Genomic DNA, 24,185 nt, shown 5'->3' with positions numbered 1-24,185 from the left:
TGAGGTTTAAGGGTGTAGACCAGTAGAGACGGGACATTTCAAAGCAAAAATCTGCCTGATTCAGTCAGTGAAACTAGAGGGTCTGAACAGCCAGTTTCTGACTGAAGGAAACTACAGTCAAGTGAGAAAAGAGGTGATAGAAACTACAGCAGTGGAGCATAACAGAAGATTTTCACCGCCACACACTTCCACAAAGGAGGTAACTTGTTGACGAACTATTCTTCAGATTCTTCTCTTGATTTATTGTACTGGAACATATTTAAGTAATCAATTCATTTCTAATGTTTTCTGTTGATGTAAGTTAAATCTATGAGTGTTTTCTCACTGTTAAAGACTGTCATTTAGAATAACTAGGCATATTTTTTAGCTATTTTAAGTCCTTCAAGGCATCTTTCCTGATGGTCAAAATATGACACTTCTGTCTGTGTCTAAGCTTTTGTGCTATGCATGTATCTGTGCACTAAATATGCAAAACCGTTTTCTGTGCCCCTGTTACAGAGTGCAATGAGACATCAATGTTTTATTAACAGGTGTAACAGAAAGATAGATTATAAATGAGCTTGCTCTAAAATATCTTGTGAAGCCAAACTGATATTGATTTAAAGTTTTTCTAGCTGGGTGGCTCATTCTCAATTTTTAGCATTCTAGCTTTTTCGCACCCTTTATATACAGGAAATGATAAAGATCAAGTGCAAGAAAACCAGACTCTGCAACAACAACTAATTAAAATCTTTAAAGCATACTAATATATTGCTGACATTTAAAGCTGTATTGTTTCACAATTATGTATTATAAACATATTAACACTGAACAATAGAATATTTGAAAATTAATATTAACGAAGATTAAATGATGTAAAAATAGTTTTGCATTAAGTAAAACTAAAGCTTATTATAAAATGTTCCCTTCAACTTTTCTTTACTGTACCTTTATTTTCATAGTTTGAATTGTACTGTATTTGTATTGTTACAAAAGGGGAAGCTCACTAGACCCAATTGCGTTTAAGTGTCTAGCTGCACTTGAATCTTTTAATACATCTGATAATGCATTGAGGGATTTCATTTTTTTTTTCAAAGCCTTATGTTGATTTATTTGTAGCTGTTCTTGTTTTCCATTTTCACTTCCACCATACATTGCTCACTTTTGTAATCACTCAGTGCAGACACAGACTGATTGCATAATACTGTGAGGAAACAGACTTGCATGTGCTAAAGCTCTCTGTTAGATATTTCATGTGACTGCGAAAATAATGAAGCATCTGAGACTGCTTTGTATGTGTATGCAGGGTTCTAAATTAACAACCGCCAACCCGCCAAATGCGGGTTAAAATTCATTTTGGCGGATGTTAATTAAAACTTACTAGCCAGTTTGGCTGGTGATGCATGACATGAGGCTCTGTTCTCGGTCATTTATCCCCCTGGCAGCACTTCCTACATTTCCCATGAACACTGTGTGCTGTAATGCTACGTGATGACGTTTCATATGCCCATTGGCTGCACGCAGTTTGCAGTGAAACCAGCGCGAAAAAACATGGAAAGGAATAGAGCGTCCATCAGAAAACACAAGGAAGAAGAACGAATGGAGCCAGAGCATGGAGCAAAGACTGAAAGAGGAGGGAGTTAGCTATTAAAGAAAAAAATTAAGATTAAACTAAATGCGGCGGCTATTGGGACAGATTTCTGGGGGCGAAAAGAGGAACGAGGCAGGGGATGAGGATATTACGGAGCTCGGTTTTACAAATCTTGCCCACGGATTAACAAACCGTGCCCACGAATTCCCATTCCGTGCGCTCAGATTTTGTAAACCGTACCCACGGATTCATAATCCGTGCGCATGCTTTCGCAATCCGTTCCCTCGGATTTGTAAACTGACGCACATTTATAGCTCCGCCCCCACCGGCAGATTCATTTCTGTTTATTAAACATTATTTTTCATAGTATCCAACGAGTCTTTGAGCGTTTATTTTACATTAATCACCAATAGGATAAGACACAGCCGCCTGTGTTTTATGACCAAAAAATAAACGCTAAAAAGAAGAAGAAAATAAGGGTGAAAAGCAAAACAAAACAAATAATTTGCCGGTTATGTTTTCATTTCTTTTCTCTCTAACTGAATGCAATGTTATTTTTGGCCTCATTATTTAATAATAACAATAATTAAATAAATTAACAGTGAAACATGCATCTAACTCAGGCAGGTGGGGTGGATGGAGCTTAGTATAATAAAATCACAAAAATAAAGATGCTTCATGCATATTAAGAAAGAATTGTACACAAGCATTTACAAAACTGTCAAAGTTTATTTAAAAATAAAGCAATTCATGAATTATTTTCTTGTACTCATTTATTTAGCCTACAAATTAACACTATAAAAATAACTATTTTTATCATTATTATATATTATTATACAGGTTATGCATAAGAATCTTTTATCCAAAACAATTTGCAACTGAGGAAAAAATTACTCCAGAGTTAGTCACAATGCCAGGTTTATTGTACAATAGTAATCAAGTGCTATTATAAGATTATTCCTTTATTATTATTAAACCTATTCCACATAATAATATTAAATAAAACTGGTGACGTGCGGGGCTCCGTAGGATATCAACAGAGAAACAAAGAAAATAAAATGTAATGCCAAATGGCTGACGGGTCATGAATGGCTTGTGTTTGATCACAAGAATGTTGTAATGCATTGTCAGGATTGCCGCAAGTTACGCGAAAAAACAAAACAAGCAATTTCGTGGTGGGAACTAATAATTTTTAATTCGAGTCAGTGTGTATTTTGTTGCATTGTACTTTATATGTGTTTTTCATAACAATGTTAATAAAATGATCAAATTCATTCAGTGGCACTCATCATTTGTTATTTTTACCGAAAAAAAAAATGGCTTGTGGAAATTCTGATTGGCTGGTAACTTTAGAAAGTTACCAGCCACATTGGCTGGTGATCAAAAAAGTTAATTTAGAACCCTGTGTGTATGAGTGCAGATGGAGTACAAAGTGACAGTGGCCACGGGGACCTCCAAATATTCGGGAACAAATAACTATATATACTTGACTCTGGTTGGAGAGAGAGGAGAGAGTGAGAGAACCGTGCTGGACAATCCAGGCCTAGACTTCTGCAGAGGAGCAGTGAGTAAATATGCTTGTGTGCTTATGAAAACTGTTCAATCTTTTTAATATAATATGTGGAATACTATCTCTTTTTCTTCTGCCGAGTGCAGTAGAGTAGATCTTTTTTTTTTAATGTAAAAATATTTTAAATGGTATAAGTTAAGGTATAATGAAGGCTGATGTCACATGGACTATTTTAACGATGTCCTTACTAACTTTTTGGCCCATGAAAGTAGTAGTTGCATTGCTGTCTATTGAGGGTCAGAAAGCTCTCGGATTTCATCAAAACTATCTTATAATTGTGTTCCAAAGATGAATGAAGGTCTTAGGGGTGGAACGATATGTGCATGAGTAATTAATGATCTAAATTTACAAAATGTGAAATGAGCACAAGTAAATATACATTGCATGTTAATAATAATGAATTAAAGTATCTCAAATACCTAAATATATTCCCATGATTTTGTAGGTGGATGATTACACTGTTAAAAGTTCTGCTGATTTGGGTCCCCTGATACTAGTGCGCCTGGAAAAGCAAAAGTACTGGGTGGAGGATAACTGGTTCTGCCGTTATGTGAAAGTCAGTATACCTGGAGAAAGACGCAGCTATAGTTTTCCCTGTTACCGTTGGCTAGTGGGAGATAAAGTGATAGTAGAGCTCAGAGAAGGCACAGGTCAGTTATACCAAACTGCACTTGCAGTGACAACTAAGCTTTAAGATCAAGATAAAAAAAGCATTAATAAAAAACACAAGTCTGGTTCCTTTTTCTTTCATAGCCAAAAAGATCAGTGATGACACCTTGCCACTGGAGATATCTCACAGAACGACAGAGCTTCTGGAGAGGCAGAAAATATACAGGTCTTCATGTAGCTTGCTTACACTGAACTTATCATAGCGTTATAAAGAATCTACTTCTCACAAATCCCTGTTGAACTCTGTGTCTCATCTATCAGATGGCTTGCATGGGCCCCCGGCATTCAAAAATGCATTGATGCCAAGTCAGAGGCTGATCTCCCGCAGGACGCTCGCTTTGACGACGAAAAGCGCAGTGACTTTGAGGGATCCCTTCAGTATGCGTGAGTAAAAATGCATTTTTAGGGGCATAAGCCTGTGTATTCCCCTGTGTATAATTTAATTACTATTCCATTAATCTCACTTATTCACTTGTACACTGTATGCAACTCAGGCTTTTGGAGCTCTCCCTGAAAAAACTGGCACTCATGTTCGGAAAGTCTTGGAATGACCTGGAAGACTTCAAAAGGATCTTCTGGAAGCTAAGAAGTCCCATAGCTGGTAACAATCACTTCATCTGTCCCTGTTGTTTTCTTACTTTCTTTCTTAGTTTAGTTACCAGAAAATATACATTTCATGTAATCACTTCATTCTTGGAAAGTTCTCTTCCCAGAAAATGCAATTATGTAACATGTTTATGTAACCCTTTAGCTATGTGTAGGAGACCTATATGACAAATTAATGGCATTTCACAATGTCATGTCAAAATTCCACATTTATTCCCACTCTTGAATAACAGATATTCGCACTGCACTTAACCCAATATGATTTTTTAAAACCCTGGATAAAAGTCACTTACTGCCCTGAGTTAAGATACACTTGTTTAACTCTTAATTATGAAAGCTCACAATGCAGCTAACGTTGAAAAGCGGTTCTAAACAGTGTTGGTTTAGTTTACTTTGCAAATGTAATCGTTTACAGATTACAAGTTACCCTATTAAAAATGTAATAAGTAGTGTAAATATTTCAGTTACTTTATTAAAGCAGGCAGGATTAACCTTACAGTAGTAGGCCTATTCAACACTGATTACTGTCAGACTTCTCAAAATCCTTCTACACTTGAATTAAGATTTAATATATGTAAAACAATTATTTTAAAGCACAGCCAACACAAAATCAGACTTTAGCACAGCTTTTTACTTTGAGATTGTTCTTAGGTTAAAAACTTTTAAAATCAGAAGATATAGTTTAATAGTTAACAGTTACACAAACCCGAAATAATAGATATCAAATAAGCATGTGCCCTGGTCTGTCCTCAAGTGTGTAAAAATATTCAGATGTAACCGCCTTTGTAATCTTTAACATTTTCATAAATAACTGTAATTAAACAACAAAAAAAAGTTTCTCAGTAACTGTAACGGATAACAGTTACATTTATTTTGTAATTAAATTACATAGCGCCGTTACACGTATCTAGTTACTCCCCAACACTGATACAAAAGGAATAAAATGTGAAGCAATTAGGGTTAAGCATATTAATTATTATTAATTATTATTAATTAACATATTAACAACAGAAACCAGTAATAAATTAACCCTTTTTTTTTTTTTTGAGTCGCAAGAACTTCTAACATGCGCTCTTTTTGAGAGATAAAATGAGCAGCGCGTAATTTGGAGTAAAGAAAATGCAATTATTTGTTACTTATTGAACAATACATTCCAACATATTTAAAAGTATCATAGTGGACATTTCCACAGACAGAAGAGCAGTTATCAAAAGAGGAAGCGATGGTGTGTTTGTTGTGAGCTATTTTTTTGCTCGATTTTATTTACCTCATAAATATGCAAATCAGAATGTTATCCAGCATTTGCACAAGCAGTGCGTAGCACACGGCACGCATGGCACCTAAAAATATAGTGTTGAAACCTATTGCAGCTCTTTATCAATTGATTTTGTTTATTGGTTGGTTTTAAAATGAAGGTTTACTGAATGAACCAACACGTTATAATATTTCAAATAAGATCAAGCATGGCTGGACTGTTGCTCAGTGGTCCAAAGTACTTTTTTTGGATGAAAGCAAATTTTGCATGTCATTCGGAAATCAAGGTGCCAGAGTCTGGAGGAAGACTGGGGAGAAGGAAATGCCAAAATGCCTGAAGTCCAGTGTCAAGTACCCACAGTCAGTGATGGTCTGGGGTGCCATGTCAGCTGCTGGTGTTGGTCCACTGTGTTTTATCAAGGGCAGGGTCAATGCAGCTAGCTATCAGGAGATTTTGGGGCACTTCATGCTTCCATCTGCTGAAAAGCTTTATGGAGATGAAGATTTCGTTTTTCAGCACGACCTGGCACCTGCTCACAGTGCCAAAACCACTGGTAAATGGTTTACTAACCATGGTATTACTGTGCTCAATTGGCCTGCCAACTCTCCTGATCTGAACCCCATAGAAAATCTGTGGGATATTGTGAAGAGAAAGTTGAGAGATGCTCTGGATGAGCTTAATGCCGCTATCGAAGCATCCTGGGCCTCCATAACACCTCAGCAGTGCCACAGGCTGATTGCCTCCATGCCACGCCGCATTGAAGCAGTCATTTCTGCAAAAGGATTCCCGACCAAGTATTGAGTGCATAACTGAACATAATTATTTGAAGGTTGACTTTTTTTGTATTAAAACCACTTTTCTTTTATTGGTCGGATGAAATATGCTCATTTTTTGAGATAGGAATTTTGGGTTTTCATGAGCTGTATGCCAAAATCATCAGTATTAAAACAATAAAAGACCTGAAATATTTCAGTTGGTGTGCAATGAATCTAAAATATATGAAAGTTTAATTTTTATCATTACATTATGGAAAAGAATGAACTTTTATCACAATATGCTAATTTTTTTAGAAGGACCTGTTTATAGTAGACCCCTTCTGCAACTGTGATGAGGCCAAACTCTTTCAGAAAAGTCACATACAGAAAGTTACCAATGTCATTAAATGAATAACAAGAATTGGTGATCAATATTCTGTTCAGAATACACCATGAATCACTGGAAAGAAGACAGTTTTTTTGGTTACCAGTTCCTCAACGGCTCAAACCCAAGAATGATTTCTAGGTGCAAGGAGCTGCCCTCAAACTTCCGTGTCACAGGAGACATGGTGCAGTCTTCTCTTATACCTACAACCACTTTGAAGGAAGAACTCAAGGTGAGATTTAAGGGTTTTATTTTCTTAAATACACTGGATTATTGGAACAGTGGCTCTTGATCATGTTTCTTTGTCTCTCCTACTAAAGAAAGGAAATATATTTCTGGTTGATCAAGCAATAATGGATGGGATTCCTGCCAATGTAATCAGAGACAAGGCACAGCACATAGCTGCCACGCTTTGCTTACTGTATGAACATCCTGAGAAAGGTCTCATTCCCATCGCCATACAGGTAAAACCTGCTGACTCACAGATACCTGGAAACATAACAATCTAAGATGAATCTATAGCAGGTTTTCCAAATCTTACTGCAGCCTCCATTAGCCGAAAATATATTTATATTTATGTTTTTACCAAAAAGAAGATTTTCTTTTTTTATAGAAATGCATTTGATTTAAAGACAAAAAGCATCAAAACATGTGCAGATTAATATAATATTAATATAATAATCATAGTAACATTACAGGAACCCTTCTAGAAATGAACTGTCAAACTGATGTACAAACTCAGAAATGTCTTGTTGTTCTTCTCCCTTCCTTTCAGCTCGAACAGAAACCTGATAAGGAAACACCCATATTTCTACCTAGCGATCCACCTCTGGCCTGGTTATTAGCAAAGATGTGGGTTCGTCACTCTGAGTTCCAGATCTTTCAGGTGTTATCACATCTGCTACGCACACACTTGGTGGCAGAAGTGTTCTGTGTGGCCACACTCCGACAGCTGCCTGCTGTTCACCCCATATATAAGGTTAGAGGAAGTCTACAAGGAAGTGCTTTTTAGGAAAGATACATTTGCTTGTTTCAAAGCATGTTAAGAGTTAGATAATCACAGATACATCAAAATCTAGTAATTCATTAAATTATCCAGCTATATTGTATGTTAAGGCTCCTCTTCACTTTTTCTTTCTCATTGCAGCTCTTGGCTCCACACCTGAGGTATACACTTGAGATTAACTGTCGTAGCAGAACACAGCTGATCTCCTCGGAGGGCATCTTCAAAAGGGTGAGCATCTGTACACACTGTAGTTTATGAAAGAATATGAACCATTCAGAGCAAAGCCTGCCAACACTTTTTTTTTATCATTTTGGACATTTCATGGCACTAGATTTTTTGTGGACTGGGTTCTCATCACCCCTTGAAGCTAGCCAACCACTGACAACATAACTGTAGTGTATTTTTAATTCACTCAGTTGGTCATAAATGTGAAAAATTGTGTTTTTCAGGTGGTATCAACAGGTGGAGATGGACTCTTGATTCTGGCACAGAGGGGGTATAAAGTGTTAACCTATCGCTCCCTCCAGCCCAAATTTGACTTCATGGACAGAGGAGTTACTAAAATAAAAGACTATTTCTACAGGGACCATTCTATGATGCTGTGGGATGTCATTCAAAAGTAAATATAATAGGCATAATTCAGACATTTGAATGTGAATGAAGCAGTATATATAATTATAGAACTCTTTTACTATCAGACCTCAGACCTATTTACTTTAACACATGCTCTTAGTTTTGTTTCAGGAATAGTTTCCCTCTACTACAAGAGTGATCGTGAAGTTGAACAGGATTCAGAAATTCAGGCGTGGATTAATGACGTGGCTGTGGAGGGCTTTGTGGATCTGCCACATTTTGGTAAGATATAAATACATGACTGCATCACTGGACTCACAAATGTCCTGTAGTGGATGAAGAATGTAGAATCCTGTGCAATGTGTTTATTTAGGCTTGACAATTTACTGTTGTGCTCTCGTCTTTAACGTTAGTCTATCAGTGTCCGTGTAGGCGTGGAGAGAAGCACACAACAAAGATAGTCCGTTGAAGGAACTTTACCTAGTAAAGTATAGATTTACAACAGCGGGGTTATGCTCTTGCCCAGTGCCGGTGGGTTTACTACAACCATCTGCACCAGAACCTGCGAGCATCCTAACTCTGAACATAACAATAAGTAAAACTAGTCCCTGTGCAATGACGTAACAGCATCTAATTGGACAATACAGAACTCATTATAACATATAAAATAACTTTAACTTAACTTATGTTTAATTAACTAACACTATAACACCACCCCCCATTTTTTTTTAGCTGGCAGAGTCCCTTCTGCACTACTGAGGGTGAATAGTTACTTTTCTTCTTTCTCTCTTTTTTTTGTCTTCTCTTCTCTTCTCTTCTCTTTTTTTATTTTTATTTTTTAGTCCATAGAACGACTTGGGGCCCGAACAAGTCGCCCTCTTTTTGTCTTCGTCCCCTCTTTTCCACAATGCTATGGATCACTGTTATAATCCGTGGTGAGAAGAGTCTGAGGCTCTTTTGACAAAGAGTTTTTGAAAGGAGAAAGATTTGACGCCTCTGCCATAGTGACTACAGGTTTCTGGGCAGTTTTTGGAACCAACGAGCCTTCCTCAGTGTTTGTGTATTTCCGTCACATCCGCTGCATCCAAGTAGGGATGTGTTCACTTATATAGGGTTGTAACCAATCATGATGCAGTACTCTCTCACTTTGTCTGTCTTTGACTTGGTAGAGCACTGGTCCAAGGCATTCTGTGACAACTAATGGCCCCTGCCATGGAGCTTGAAGTTTTGGACTGTATCCCTTTTTCCTGCTACAGACTCTCACTAGAACAAGATCACCCACTTGGTAGGACTTCTCTCTGGCTCGTAAGTCATACACTTTCTTCTGCCGAATCTGAGCAGAGTGTAAGTTCTGACACGCCCGTTGATGAGCCATTTGCAGGTTAGCTTGCAGTTCATGAACAAACTCAGGTGTTTCTCTTGCTTTCCTGGTAAATTCAGCTGTCCTTAACCAGATGTCATGTGGCTGGAAAACTTCTCGCCCCAGCATCAGCTGGTTTGGTGTGAAGCCTGTTGCTGAATGCACAGTGCTCCTGTACGTCACAGTGAGTAGGGGAAGATGTTCATCCCAATTTCATTGACTTTGATCCACGTAACACCGTATCATCTGCAATAATGTTCTATTGAATCTTTCCACTTGTCCGTTTGATGCTGGATAGTATGGTGTGGTCCGGGTCCTGGTGACTTGTAACAGGCGACAAACTTCGTTGAACAGTGAGCTCTCAAAGTTCCGTCCTTGGTCAGTGTTTCAAGGGGAACTGCAAACCGGGAAATAAAGTCAAACACCAATCTCTTTGCGGTTGTCTCAGCTCCTTGTTCTGGAATAGGGAATGCCTCTACTCAGCGGGTAAACTGGTCAATTATAACGAGATTGTAACGGTTGCCTGAATTAGATTCTGGAAATGTTCCTAGGACATCAAGGTGGAGTCAGTCCATAGGTGCTCCAGCCTGGTAGTTCTGGAGCTTGGCTCTTCCCATTGGACTGGTGATCTTACAGCAACTTCACTGTGGACACGTCTTGATGAAAAGGCGTACATCATTTCCCATGTTGTACCAGTGGTAACAACTGCGGAGGCGCATGAGTGTCTTTTCCTCCCCTGCATGACCTGCTTGTGCTGGATTATGACAGGCTTGGAGAATCTCATTCTTCAGGGAAGCAGGAACAAGTAAGCCCAGAGACATACCTCCAGTAATACTGTCCCAATGGTAGTATAGGATCCCATCTTTCATCTCCACTTGGGACCAACACAGCCAGTACTTGCGAATTGCTGGGCTCAGCATCATGACTTCTTCTTTTGCAGGCAAGGAACCATCAGACATCCATTTATGGAGAATTGAAAGGTCTGGGTGAGGTAACTGTTCTTCCCGGAGACTTTTGAGGTCCAGTGGTTGCAGCCAGTTTGTGGAAGGACCTGGATTGTTAGCACCTACTTCATTTACATGACTGGATGTGTTAGTGCAAATGCTTTCTTTCTGACAATCAATGGAGTGTGTGCGTCTTATCGCCAAGGGGATAACATCATCAACATCTTCCTCAAATCTGGCCCATTGATGGTACAGCTTTCGACAGAATGGACAGCCCTTGCACGGCAAGCTCTCCAGCTCTTTTCCTGCTTGATAACAGTCACAAGATCCCTCATCCAGTGCCCTTCGGGACAGTGCATCAGCATTGGCATGGTGTGTGCCTGCCCTATGCTCGATGACAAAGTTGTACTGGCTAAGTTCTTCAAGCCACCTAGCAAGTTGGCTTTCAGGTCTCTTAAACCTGTATAGCCAAGTTAGACTGCTGTGATCCGTCCTCAGTATGAAGTTAGACCCCAGCAAATAGTGGCGGAACTGTCTGGTAAATCTAACAAGAGCTAGGAGTTCTTTACGTGTGACACAGTACCGCTGATGTGCTGGTGTGAGGAGACAGCTGGCGAATGAGATAACCTTCTCTTCCCCCCACTGCAACTGTGAAATCACTGCTCCAATGCTCTGGTTTGATGCATCAGTGTCTAAGACAAACTCTCCTGATGTAATTGGGAAAACCAAGATGGGTGCAGTCGTGAGACTCCTTTTAAGATGTTCAAAAGCCTTTTTCTGCTCCTCTTCCCAGGAGAAGGGAGTCCCCTTTTTGATTAGCATTGTCAAGGGTGCAGTTATTTCAGCAAATTTGGCAACAAACCTCCTTTAATAATTGCAAAGACCCAGGAAAGACTGGAGTTCCTGGATGCTGGTTGGGGTCCTCCAGCCCTTAACATCATTAATGAGGGAAGGATTGGTCTTAATTCCTTGGCTGCTTACAATGTGACCCAGAAACACGACTTCGTCCTTTAACAGCTGGCATTTTGAGGGCTTTAGCTTGAGTCCATAGTCCTGCAACCTTTGAAAAAACTCTGCAAGGTGTTCAATACACTGTTCCACATCTTCACCAAAGATGATTATGTCATCCAGGTATTAGCAATGTGTCCCACTGCAATCCTCGTAGAACCAACTCCATTGCCCTCTGGAATGTGCTGGGTGCATTACACAATCCAAATGGCATTCTGGTGTACTCATATAATCCATACCTTGTCACAAAAGCAGTCTTAGATCTGTATTTTTTATTCATTTCAATCTGCCAGTATCCTGACTGAAGGTCAAGTGTCGAGAATGTCTTCGCACCACCCAGCACATCCAGGCATTCCTCTATTTTTGGTAGGGGATACACATCCTTAATTGCAAGATCATTAAGATGGTGATAATCTACGCACCAACGGACCCCGCCATCTTTCTTCCTTACGAGGACAATAGGGGATGCCCATTCAGAGTTTGAGGGGATCACAATACCTGCTTCAAGCTTTTTTTTTAGATGTGTTTCCTCCTCATTCCAGAATCCTAAAGGGGTACGTCGCACTGGCTGTCGAACAGGCTTAGCCATTCCGGTATTAATGCTGTGCTGCAGAGCAGAGAACTTCACCAGATCATCATCAGTTGCTGCAAAAACTTATTGGTGTTCATTCAGTAGATCTATTAACATCTCTTGCTGATGTTCCGTGAGTGTTTCACTTGCAGAAGTGAACAACTGTCTGAGGTGCTCTTGAAGGTCAAGGGCATTTGGTGACGACACCCTTCTCACATGGTGCTCATCCAAGGGCTCACTGTTAGGGTCTTGAAACACTGAGTCCCCACCTTTTGAGTAAAACTGTGCCTCGACTGGAACTGTATAGGCTCTCTCTCTCTCCTCTTGAGCATCAGGAAATGCTTCGATGAGCACCCCCAAACAGACTCCTCCTGATAAGGGTCTACTGGAAGCTGTGATGTTGCATAGCCTGACCGGAATCCTTTGTTCCATGTTTAGCATGATACTGCCTGTAGACACTCCATCGGCCAGGCTAACAGGCTCTAGAACAGCAGGGAGTTCTGGTTTTGGGTCATCTAGCACACCCCAAACTAAACACTCACACTCTGGTGGCACAGTAAAATCAGTCTCTAACATCACTCTTGAAATGGCGTAGTCTGGCCCTTTGCCTTCAGATATATAGGCTGGGATGAGCTCTGAGCCCATTAAAACTTTACCAGAGGCATGAATGGTAAAATCAGAAGCTTTTAAGAAATCTAAACCCAGGAGCAGGGCATCACGAATTGGTGCAATGCAAACTGTCCACTCCAACACTTTTGTGCCAATTCTGAATTCCACTTTCACTCCTCCTGTTGCTGACATCTCCATTCCAGTTTCTGCATTTTGGAGACACACCTTTTTCAGTCCTATAGGTGATTTTTCAGGTAATTTTCTGTATGTCTCTTCAGACATGATGGTGGCCTCGGCACCTGTGTCTTTAACTGCATTAACAGGTATGCCATCAACAGTGAGATCATTAAACTGGGCCCTCGAATCTCAACTCTGCTTACATGTACAATGAATGGATTTTGTTCTGCTTGCTCAGAGCGATTTTGACTTGGGGGGTCCATTTTGGTCACAGTATTTGCAGGGGGACTTGTAGATGGACTGGGGGACCGTGAGCAGTTTCTTTTGTAGTGCCCCTCCTCCCCACACTGAAAACATGGCCCACTAGCAGCTCTGGTGGGACTTTTATTCTGCTGTCTATATCTATTTGACTTGAAAGAAGTCTGAGCTGTGCGTCCCCTTTCTGACTGGACTGCCATATTGGAATTTGTCTGGTGGGTGGGTCTTACCGTAGAAGGGAGAGCAGCAGAAGAGGGAGAAGGTAGACGGTATATGGCCAGTTGGAGCTTATCAACTTTATCCATGAGTGCTTGCAACTGGTGCTGAGTAACATAACCCTGTGACTGCACCCTACGTGACTGCAAGGCCTGTGGCTCCTCATCAGAGTCCATGTCTAGATCAGCCCAGGATACTCGACATGTCTTCCCCCTCTGATCAAAATCTCGCTCGAGTGTCGCTTTGAAGTTGTTTTCATAAGATGAAACTAGCCTCTGTGCTTCATCCAGTGATACAGGGTCACGGTTCATAACTTCGTATGCCACTTTCTGGTTGCGCAGCCCATTGAGAAAAGCGTCAGCAGCAATTTGCTCCCTAAGCTCCACGTCAACTCCAGGGTAAGCCAAAATTACTAGCCTGTGAACCTCTTCAGCAAACTCTGAAACAGTTTCTTTGGACTGGCGCAGTTCCCCAAATCTCCTCCGTGCTGTGGTGGGAGGCTCTTTTTGGCCAAATCGGAAAGCCAACTGTTCTTTCAGCGGAAGTAATCTTCATGGATGTGTTCAGGTAATGAGCATAAATATCTAACAGCAGTGCCCCTTAGACATTCATGCAGTTTATCCACTCTCTCTACTGCACTCCATCTATAAATGACAGCTCTGCGCTCAAAAGGAATGATAAAAGAGTCCCAGTCATCCTTACCATCATAAATGTCAAGTTTAGCTTTAGGTCCATCTGGAGCTCTACCATAAGGGGCTGTAAGATGATGGGTGGGCGTGCATGTGTGGGCCCAAGTTGGATGAGCTATTATAATGGCTGGGTCCCTGTGCACGGATTCTGGGTCTCACATCCGGGCCAGGTGTTGAGGAATTTGGACTAGCTGGGGTCCGTACATGTCTATCAATGACAGCAAGCCCAGCAGCAAAAAGTTGTTCATCATCTGACGGCACCATTGCATCTCTATTTGTAACAAGTGTTCTATCTGGGGCAGATGAAAGTGTGGTAGTGTCATCATGTCGGTGTGAAACACATGTCACCTTTTTGGCATGGGGCTGCTGTGTGAGAGCTAACAAACAAGTCTCTGTTGCTTCCAGTATTTGAAGCAGAGGTGAAATGGCATTTTGAAGTTGCTTATTTTATTGTGACAGCACAGCCTGTAGCCAGTGTGGGGGGTCTGGGGCAGCTGAAGCTCCAAGTGAGACTTCTGGATCAGTTGAATCCATCTTATATAATAGTTTAAATCCAACTTGATTGGTCTGTTTAGTAAATGTTTTATTTATAATATTTATTTATTACTGTGGAAGTATATTATGCTCTGTGAATTGCAACGTGACATTTCAAGGCTGTTTCATTGTGCCTGTGAATCTTGGAAGGCAGCCAAATGCAATGCTTGATTTGGCAAACTTCCAGCGACACGCCTTTCAGGTGGTGGGTGGGGGGGGGTGATTGCTGCTTTTTTTCTCAGTGAATAAGCGGGTAATGCGCTGAATAAACGTGTCAATCAGTTTGTAATACTACTTCACAACGCCGTTTTGCAGATTATAATGTCAATAGAATCACAACGGATGTCCCAGCAGTTCATAACACTCACAATTCGCAGATGATTTTCTATCGAGCTCAACTTCTGATGCCACTTGTTGTGCTCTCGTCTGTAACGTAATTCTATCAGTGTCCGTGTAGGCGTGGAGAGAAGCACACAACAAAGATAATCCGTTGAAGGAACTTTACTTAGTAAAGTATAGATTTAAAACAGTGGGGTTATGCTCTTGCCCAATAGAGATGGGTTTACTACAACCATCTGCACCAGAACCTGCGAGCATACTAACATAACAATCAGTAAAACTAGTCCCTGTGCAATGACGTAAAAGCATCTAATTGGACAATACAGAACTCATTATAACATATAAAATAACTGTAACTAAACTTATATTTAATTAACTAACACTATAACAATACACTACAGTTCGGAAGTTTGTGGTCAGTACCATGTTTTACAAATAAATTAATGCTGCATTCATTTGGGATGGTGCATTAAATTTAAAAAAATGTTATAAATTATTTCTGTTTCAAATAAATGCTTTCCAGCTATCCATGTAGCTATCCATGTGTTGATTGGCTGAAAACCTCAAGCATGTTAGAGAAATGTTACGCCCCTCACCATACTGTGATGCCGTCTCCCGGCACGACCAGACAAAACCATTAAAACCCATTACAAACGAGGCATTTTTGCATCCAGTGGTGACATAATTACTGATTATATTGACTTATATTGTGTTTTTAAGTGTTGTGTTGCGCCTTGTAAACATAAAACCATGTTAGCATTTCAGATCAAATGACAAACAAGTGCTACTCTACACTGCTCAAAGCTCACGTTTGAATCCATCAGTGGAAAATTATTTAAATATGAAAACATACTTTCAGGTTGTGAGTCAGAACATTGTAGGTTCAGGAAACAGTCCTCCGATAAATGCATTGCACAAACACAAATATTTGGGTTGAACTGTTGTAGAACATTGTTGTAAATAAAACTTAACCACTGATATCTAGTTGAACAACTCTTTTGGAAGGTCAAACAAAGTAGTTTTGCTTTAACAACGAAACACTCTACGTGTCTCTACAACAGGGATCTCCAAACGGCTCCCGGAGAGCTACCTTCCTGCAGAATTCAGTTCCAACCCTGCTCCAACACACCTGTCTGTAATTACTTTATTATTGTGAACAATTGGGCGGTGACGGCCTTATGCAAATCTTCCCACACAGTAACATAGACATTTTGGGGGTGTGTTTAATTGAGGTGTTTTAGGAAAGCGTGGACAAATCTTACATTTTATAAAGAATATCTCTTTGGATTTGACATTTTATTATTTGCAACTTCAGAGATCTTCTCTATTTAGAAACAACTTTCAACACTCCAAAGAGAAAAAAGAAAAACTTTAAATTGCATCATATGACCCTTTTAATCAAAGAATCTGATTTTTTTTAAATCTTGGTTTCTACAAAAATATTAAGCAGCCAGCACAGCTGTTTTCAAAATGTATAATACTTAAATGTATTATGTGACCCTGAAGATTAATGTTCACTGAAAATTCAGCTTTGCCATCACAGGAAAGATTGATTTAGAAAATTGAAATTGCAATAATATTTCACAATATTACTGTTTTTTTTTTTATCAATTAAGTACAGCATAAGAGACTAATTTGGTGTGAACAGGAGACTCCTCTTTAATAAATCTTGCCAACCCCAAACTTTTGGACGGTAATATAAATCATCCAATACAATCATACCCAGTACAGGTCACCAATATTGCATTTTAAAAATGTCAAAAAAACATCGGGGGATAAATGCACATTCTATGAGCCAGATACACCATTAAGGAAGTAATAAAGAACATGAAGGATAATACAGTGTCCCATGCGGTCACTAGGGGAATAAGCTTGCTCTCAGTCTGTGTCTCATCACCACAATGAAATAACATGAGCTAAATAAATGGGACTTGAAATTAGGAGTAAGCTGGGAGTAACTGTTGATGTTTCTTGCATATCAGGCCTAGCTAGTGAGCTGAAGACAAAAGAAGAACTCATCACACTGTTAAGCATGGTGATCTTTACCAGCACATCACAACATGCTGCCACCAATAATGGACAGGTAACCATCTACCGAACACAGGGGTGTCAAACGAAATTCCTTTAGGACTGGAGCCCTGTAGAGTTTTGTTCCAACCCCACTCAAAAACACATAGAATTAGCATGTAGTTTTCAGATGAGCCTGAAGGGCTTGATTAGTTGGATCAGGTGTGTTTAATTAGGGTTGAATTTAAACTCTGTAGGTTTCCGACCCTCCAGGAACTGAATTTGACTCCCATTTACACATCTTATCAAATATAAAAGCCCACTTTAAAAACATACTTTTTATATACTATTCGACTGTATTGAATGCAGGTTACCAGAAATACATTTACATTAATTTTCCAGGCCTATAAATCAAACGTTTATAATTCCAAACGTATTATATTGAATGCAGGTTACCAGAAATACAATAATTTACATGAAGTGTGTTACCTAATAGTTAGAAATCAGTTTACAAGTCATTACATAGCTTTATTGTGTTTACCGTTGATCTTGGTCTCTGTACTGTAGTTTGATTGGTGTGCATGGGTACCCAACACACCCTGCACCATGCGGTGCCCTCCACCAACAGATAAGGATGCTGTCACCATGGACATGATCATGGACACACTCCCTGATATCAGCCAGTCCTGTATGCAAATGGCCATCACGTGGCATTTGGGCAGAGCACAGCCAGATGCGGTGAGTCAATAGCACATCCTGTCACAACTTCTACATTATTTATGATCATATGAAGTACATTGCATATGATGTACATCCTTATTTCTAACATCAGACTACATCCATCCAAAATATGTTTATTTCCATTAAGCATTCAAATTAATACACCTTTATTAAAGTATCAGACTGATGACTTCAACACGTTTCCTCTCTCTTCTTCAGATTCCATTGGGCCAGTATGTGGAACAGTACTTTACCGAGCCTGCTGCTTTGAAAGTGATTGATCAGTTCAGAAAGGAGCTGAAAGAACTGGAGGAGCATATAATAGCTCAGAATGAGGGACAAGAACTGCCGTACCTTTATCTGAGTCCAAGCCGCATAGAAAACAGCATCACCATTTAGAGAAAACTCTCATTCTAAATTAGAGTATGTGTCTGTGGAAATTTTTGTGAGTAGCAAATCTTAAAATTAGCACACATTCAAATAACACCCAAAGTACTTTTCTGAGCTATAGCCGAGGCCAATACTTTTCTCCTGAATGGCATCCGTGACAGCAGAAATACTGTGACATAATTGCATAATTAATTTAGTCTGAAACTTTTTTTTTTTTTTTAAAGAATCAGGGCATTAGAGTTTGTTAACAGTATTTATTTTTACTTTTGAAAATTGTTAAAAATATAGATTTTTTAACTTTCTTTCATAAGGCACTGTTTGGATGCTGCTGAACTGGTTTCTGTGGATTTTTACTAACCACTGTATTCTTTAATTAGTGTGGTAAGCTTCATTAAATGCACTTCATAAATACTACATGTAAAGTCTGTTTCATTTTTTCATATTGTTTTTTTTTTAATATCATTTAAAAGCTTCAGTAGATAAAGTTTTGAAAGTCTCTAATTGTACATCTAAAAGATAGTCTCTAATTTTGGAACCATGTTAGCTGAGAGACAAGGTCTATACTGATCAATTCCTATGTTGACAAATTGCACAGGCAGTTTTATTTTCAGTCATTTATTGTGAAAACAGAACAAATGTGACCATGTGAAATTCCATGTACTTCTGTAGTCTGTATATTCTATAGATGTTAAGTATAAATAAAATCACAATTAAAACATTTATCAGCAGTGCTTGGTAGGACCACAGATAAATGGAACTATGGAAGGTAATGAATTACCACATAATAATAATAATAATAATAATAATAATAATGGACATCTTATATTTTATGATAGGCTTAAAGATAGAAAGGCAATCAAGAAAATCCCAGTTAAATACATTCTTAATTATCTACATTCATTCGAGCATTATTACAAACACAACCAGGTAATTTAGAGGTAGAGTTATACTCCAATCACTAGATGGTACTAATGCACCAGATATTCCTTACGCTTGTTCAGGTGAACCTGATAAAATGACAAGAATCCTATGCCAACATGGGGGAAATTGAAGTCTTTCTCTGTGAAAGGTACATCCTCTATGAGCACGGCTGAATGTGTGGTGAAAAAAATCCCCAGCATTGCCTAAGAGAAATAAGACAGAAGAGGTTGATTACGGTGTAGGGCTGTATTTCTGCTAGTTTTCATATTCAGTGTCCCCACATCTTTATCATTTTGTTCCACTCATGACTTTTCAAGTAATTTGAGGTGACTGGATAAGGATTTTCAATATCAAAATTTTATATATAATGATAGGCCTCACAAAAAGCAATTTAAAAATAATTTAGCTATAATTATATTGACTATACATTTCCACTTTTCCAGGCCTGTAAATCTATTCTAGTTTTCCAGGACAATGGGAACTGTGGATTATTGTTGAGATTATGTGTGAAGGCAATTTATTTATTATTACAGCTCCCAAAAAAAAGTAAGATATGCGTAGTGCATTTTAATGACATTTCAGCATGTACAAACCATGCATATAAAACACAAGAATAGTCACACAATAGAGAATATTTCATTTACCAGCATAATGACACCCCAAATGCTCAGGACCAGTCCACATGCTGCCAGTTTAGAACCGTAGAAAAGCAAAGAAGCCATTTCTATAATAGAAGCTTTTCAATTTTCAACTTTGAGATGCCAGAGGCCTGTTATCTGAACTTTTAGAAGTTAATTTAAGTTATTTTGACCTCGGTAAGATCGATGTCAAGTCAGTCACCGCCTCACCGATTAAATCAGCTGACTTTAGAGGAAGCAGAAATACAGTGACTGCAGATCGACTCGAGTGCAATGTCATAAAGAGTTTGAAACAAACTTTCATTCTCATTCATATTCAGAGTTCTGTCTGTTTACACCAATCTACCGCTATTCCAGTCATCTTTTGCTTGGTTTATAAGACCAGTTAAATTGATAAAATATGACACAGCAGCTTGATTGTTTTGAACATTGAAAGTTTATATTCCTTGAATTATGACGTCTTCAGCCGAACTGTTTTGCCGTCATAAGTGAGGCATATTTAGACTTGATGACATTTCACACCTAAACTCAAACGTTTTTTTTTTTTCATATCAGAAACAGTCATTTTGTATGAATTTTTGTCAGGAGTTACGTGGACAACATATTTGAAAGGATTTATTCACTAATCTTTCGTAACAATAACAAATGACTGAAACTGGACACCTAAAGTGTTTTGTTGTTGTTATTGTTGACTCTGTGCTCTTTCTCCTCCCTTCACGTTCTCTCCCCAAAACAAAACCTCGCCGAATTCCTTTAGATTTTGGCTGTCTGCGTTGAGAAATGTTTAGGGAACAAAATGTTGGATGGATTGAATAGATGAAAATCAATACGTTTATCCCTTTAAAGAACAAAGTGTAAGGAGCGGGAATGAGATAGAATATTCATCACCAGGAATGAAAAAGAGGGAAAAGAATAAGAGGAAGAGGGCGCGTAACGGGACAGAACGGAAGAAAACAAGTTGTAAAGTCCAAGAAAACTATGGAATTGTATGCTTTTTGACAGCAGGGCATAATTTGCAAAACACATTACACCAAAAGAAGTAGCTATAGCCTACCTCTAAAAACTAAGCAAAACAGCAGTTTTTAAGATACATTGTGTCCAAACGTGCTAGAACACGGCTACATCTACATACTTTTAAATAAGTGGAATGTAGACTATACCCAGCCGGCATTTCAACGTTGATTCAACGTTGAAACAACGTCAGGTACCATGGTTGAATCAACGTTGAAAAACCTTTCGATTTTTCAAATTGGATCAACGTTGAAATCACGACGTTGATTCACCGTTGAAATCGTGACGTTGATTTACGGTTGAAATCACAACGCTGATTCACTGTTGAACTCCCGACGTTGAATCAACGTTGAAAAACCTTTCGATTTTGCAAATTGGATCAACGTTGAAATCACGACGTGGATTCACCGTTGAAATCGCGACGCTGTTTCACCGTCTTACCTGCATTACGGGTGAATTAGGGTCGTGCTGCAGCCCTGGGATGAAAGCTGAATGAGGTGTTGATTTTGAAAAGTTAATCAGCGTTGATAACACGACGTTGTTTCCCCGTCGTACCTTGCACCGTGTGTAAATACACCTAGATCCTAGTTGGCATTTAGATCAACAATGTACATGCAAGGCTAAAAATCTAATGACTGGCAGCAATGGCTTTACAAACAACTTCAATAAAAAAATTTGTCAAACAGCAGTTAAATTTTGGAAACAGATGAAAATAATCCCACACTTTATTATGCAGAGTATGCATGGAGGTAATGCTAAAAACAGGTAGTAGAACAATCCAAATACAATAATATTTAAAGGTTTTTGTGAAATAATTTGGCCCATAAATGCATATTTTTTGCAGGACTTACAAGACAAACCCTTGTACCTTTATGACTGAAACCAGTGGATCTTTTATTTTGGTGGAAACCTACAGTTTCTGTCAAAAACATGTTTTAGTAATGTGTCTCATTACAAGAGTTGTGTACATTTGTGCAGTGAAAATGTGTTGAACAGTTCGAGAAGGGAACCTTCCACCAGTTGATTTCTAATGGGAACCCCCTGGACTTTGTCTTCTTTACCGTGGGGAATGCAGAATGAGATTTCTACCGCAGGGCACTCTAAAATGTTAGAACCAGCAGCCTTAGTGTATACAGTGTGCTTGTGCTTCGGGTGATCCTTGAAAGTGTCCCAGCGCTAGGTCCATTCTGACGCCGTCCCCTCCACTCTCTCCCACTTGTGCACTTTCTGTACCGTCCTGTATAAAAATTTACATTTAATCATTTAACAGACGATTTTATCCAAAGCGACTTACAAATGAGAACAACAGAAGCAGTCAGGTGTACAAGCGAACAACAACAGGATACAAGTGCTATGACAAGTCTCAGTTAGTCTAGTACAGAACGCATAGCCAGGTTTTTTTTATATATATATATATATATATATATATATATATATATATATATATATATATATATATATATATATATAAAAAAGACAAGAAAAGAAGGAAAAGTGCTAGCATTAGTTGGTTAAGTTCTGGTGAAAAAGATGAGTCTTAAGATGTTTCTTGAAAATGAGTAAACTCTCAGTTCGGATTGAGATTGGGAGGTCATTCCACCAGCTGGACACAGTCCAGGAAAAGGTCCTTGAGAGTGATTTTGAACCTCTTTGGGATGGCACCACAAGGCGTCGTTCACTTGCAGAGTGCAAACTTCTGGAGGGCACATAAGATTTAACCAGTGAGTTTAGGTATGTTCACAATGTTTGACAATAACTTTGATATTGTGAAATATATTTAACTGAAAACTGAATGCAAAATAAATCACACAATATTTTCACTTTACAGTTCAGTAACAGTGAGGTTGGAAACAAAGTGGACAACACTATTCATTAAACACTTATTTAATGTATTCAGATGAAAATGTACAATATTAACAAATTATTCACAAGCAGTGTTTTCAGAGCCCCCAGTTACACTGTTTTAATCAGAACACTAGCAATACAGTGTAGTAAAACAAGTCAAATCAAATTCAGTACATTTTTATTAAACTAAGCACAACCAAAACCTATCACAAAAGGTCAAAGCATCTCTAGCAGAAGTGACAGTGCAATGTAGCAGAAGAACAATTTCTTACCAATGTTTCAAGAACAAGCTGGATCCTCGATGACTCTACAAGGGAAAGAAGAAATGGTTTACTGAAAAGTTCTTAAAAAGCAGGATTTCATATTATACCATTTCTTTAAACCACTGGTTCTCAAACTTTTTATACCAAGTACCACTTCAGAAAATATTTGTTATTAAATATTAAGTTGCACCATAATGACCAACATTACATTTCAGCAGCGTAGTAGGCTAAACTATTCAGCTACAGGTCTACAGTTAAAAAAATGAGGCAGTTTTATTCTAATAAGATTATTAATTGTTGTCAGACACTTTACCATGGTAAATACAGTTTGAACATTAACACTACAACTGTGCTTACATACACAGGTAAATGAAAAAAAAAAAGTTTAAATTAAAATGTAATTTTAAATGTAATTATGTAACAAAAGTTACAAAACTGTACTGTACTTTAACTGTAACATACTTAAATGTGCAAAAAAAAAAAAAACTTACTCAAAGATTAAGTTAAAATATATTAACATTAATTAGTTTAATTTAGTGATTCACCTGCATAACAACTAGAGGGGGCCTGACACTTTGAGAACCATGGCTTTAAACAATCCTTTTTTTTTTCCTCATTAATTCATTAAAATTATATTATTTAAATACCGACATTTGCACTTATATGTTGCAGAAAACACTTTGAAACTAATATAAGAATACAAACATATATAACACACCTAATGCATGGGATTCATATCAGGAAAATATGGGAAAATCTCTAAAAGACATTAACACATAACTCACCAGCAACACATTAGGTGTGCATCTAACTTGATCAGCTGTGATAAAGCAATGCAAAAATAGACACACGGGTATTTATTTATCTGCAGGTTACATGTCCTTTAAACTACCCATTTGTAAACTCTGGTAATACTTTACTATTTTCAAAAGATAATAAAGATAAAGTTAGCGATTTTCTTACCTCATTTTGACAGGATGTTTTCAGGACCTCGCAGAACACCTGACCCTTCTTGTGTTCACAGTTTTTGTTCTCCATTGACATGTCACGACTCAAATTCGCTCGAAATAAATAAAAAATATACAGGCAAATATGAAATAATTCGGGACCGACCGAGCAGTCAGTTATAACGAGCAGCAGCTCACAGTTAGCCGCCTCACTCACAGAAAGACGACAATAACGGTCATATTTTTAAATGTAGAAAAGCGCGAACCGATTCATTGTCCAGTTTCCTGAATGACAGCCAGATTAACCAATCATGATAGAAGTAATAAAATAAAACTACCAATGGGAGTT

The 24,185-nt window shown here is 38.5% G+C and overlaps 2 protein-coding genes across 2 annotated transcripts; one reads left to right on the top strand and one right to left on the bottom strand.

The window, feature by feature from the left end:
* The first annotated feature begins 17 nt into the window (after positions 1 to 17).
* LOC113052072 (arachidonate 5-lipoxygenase-like) lies at positions 18 to 18,621 on the top strand. The gene is made up of 15 exons (XM_026216362.1): positions 18 to 199; positions 2,991 to 3,134; positions 3,586 to 3,790; positions 3,894 to 3,975; positions 4,071 to 4,193; positions 4,304 to 4,410; positions 6,870 to 7,042; positions 7,131 to 7,274; positions 7,586 to 7,789; positions 7,958 to 8,044; positions 8,266 to 8,435; positions 8,550 to 8,671; positions 17,077 to 17,177; positions 17,669 to 17,839; positions 18,041 to 18,621. Exons 2-15 carry the CDS (start codon positions 2,991 to 2,993, stop codon positions 18,218 to 18,220), a joined length of 2,013 nt encoding a protein of 670 aa, XP_026072147.1. The 5' UTR covers positions 18 to 199; the 3' UTR covers positions 18,221 to 18,621.
* An 88-nt stretch (positions 18,622 to 18,709) lies between these two features.
* On the bottom strand, positions 18,710 to 20,924 carry LOC113052074 (ribonuclease kappa-A-like). Its single transcript, XM_026216364.1, has 2 exons — positions 19,777 to 20,924; positions 18,710 to 19,335 (listed from the first exon to the last, which is right to left on the bottom strand). The coding sequence occupies exons 1-2, from the start codon at positions 19,852 to 19,854 to the stop codon at positions 19,180 to 19,182; spliced, it is 234 nt and encodes a 77-aa protein (XP_026072149.1). The 5' UTR covers positions 19,855 to 20,924; the 3' UTR covers positions 18,710 to 19,179.
* Positions 20,925 to 24,185: the final 3,261 nt, after the last annotated feature.

This window comes from Carassius auratus, chromosome 32, assembly GCF_003368295.1.
Source record: "Carassius auratus strain Wakin chromosome 32, ASM336829v1, whole genome shotgun sequence".
NCBI classification, from domain to species: Eukaryota; Metazoa; Chordata; class Actinopteri; order Cypriniformes; family Cyprinidae; genus Carassius; species Carassius auratus.
Note: the sequence above shows the minus strand (reverse complement) of the source record. Positions and strands in the feature narration are given on the sequence as shown.

Excerpts from the sequence above, each read along its gene's own strand:
- LOC113052072 (XM_026216362.1), top strand. The coding sequence starts at position 2,991 with ATGGAGTACAAAGTGACAGTGGCCACGGGGACCTCCAAATATTCGGGA. Across the intron at positions 7,275-7,585 it reads TCATTCCCATCGCCATACAG|CTCGAACAGAAACCTGATAA; the intron begins GTAAAACCTGCT and ends CCTTCCTTTCAG. Across the intron at positions 17,840-18,040 it reads GCAGAGCACAGCCAGATGCG|ATTCCATTGGGCCAGTATGT; the intron begins GTGAGTCAATAG and ends TCTCTTCTTCAG.
- LOC113052074 (XM_026216364.1), bottom strand. The coding sequence starts at position 19,854 with ATGGCTTCTTTGCTTTTCTACGGTTCTAAACTGGCAGCATGTGGACTG. Across the intron at positions 19,336-19,776 it reads TTTGGGGTGTCATTATGCTG|GCAATGCTGGGGATTTTTTT; the intron begins GTAAATGAAATA and ends TATTTCTCTTAG.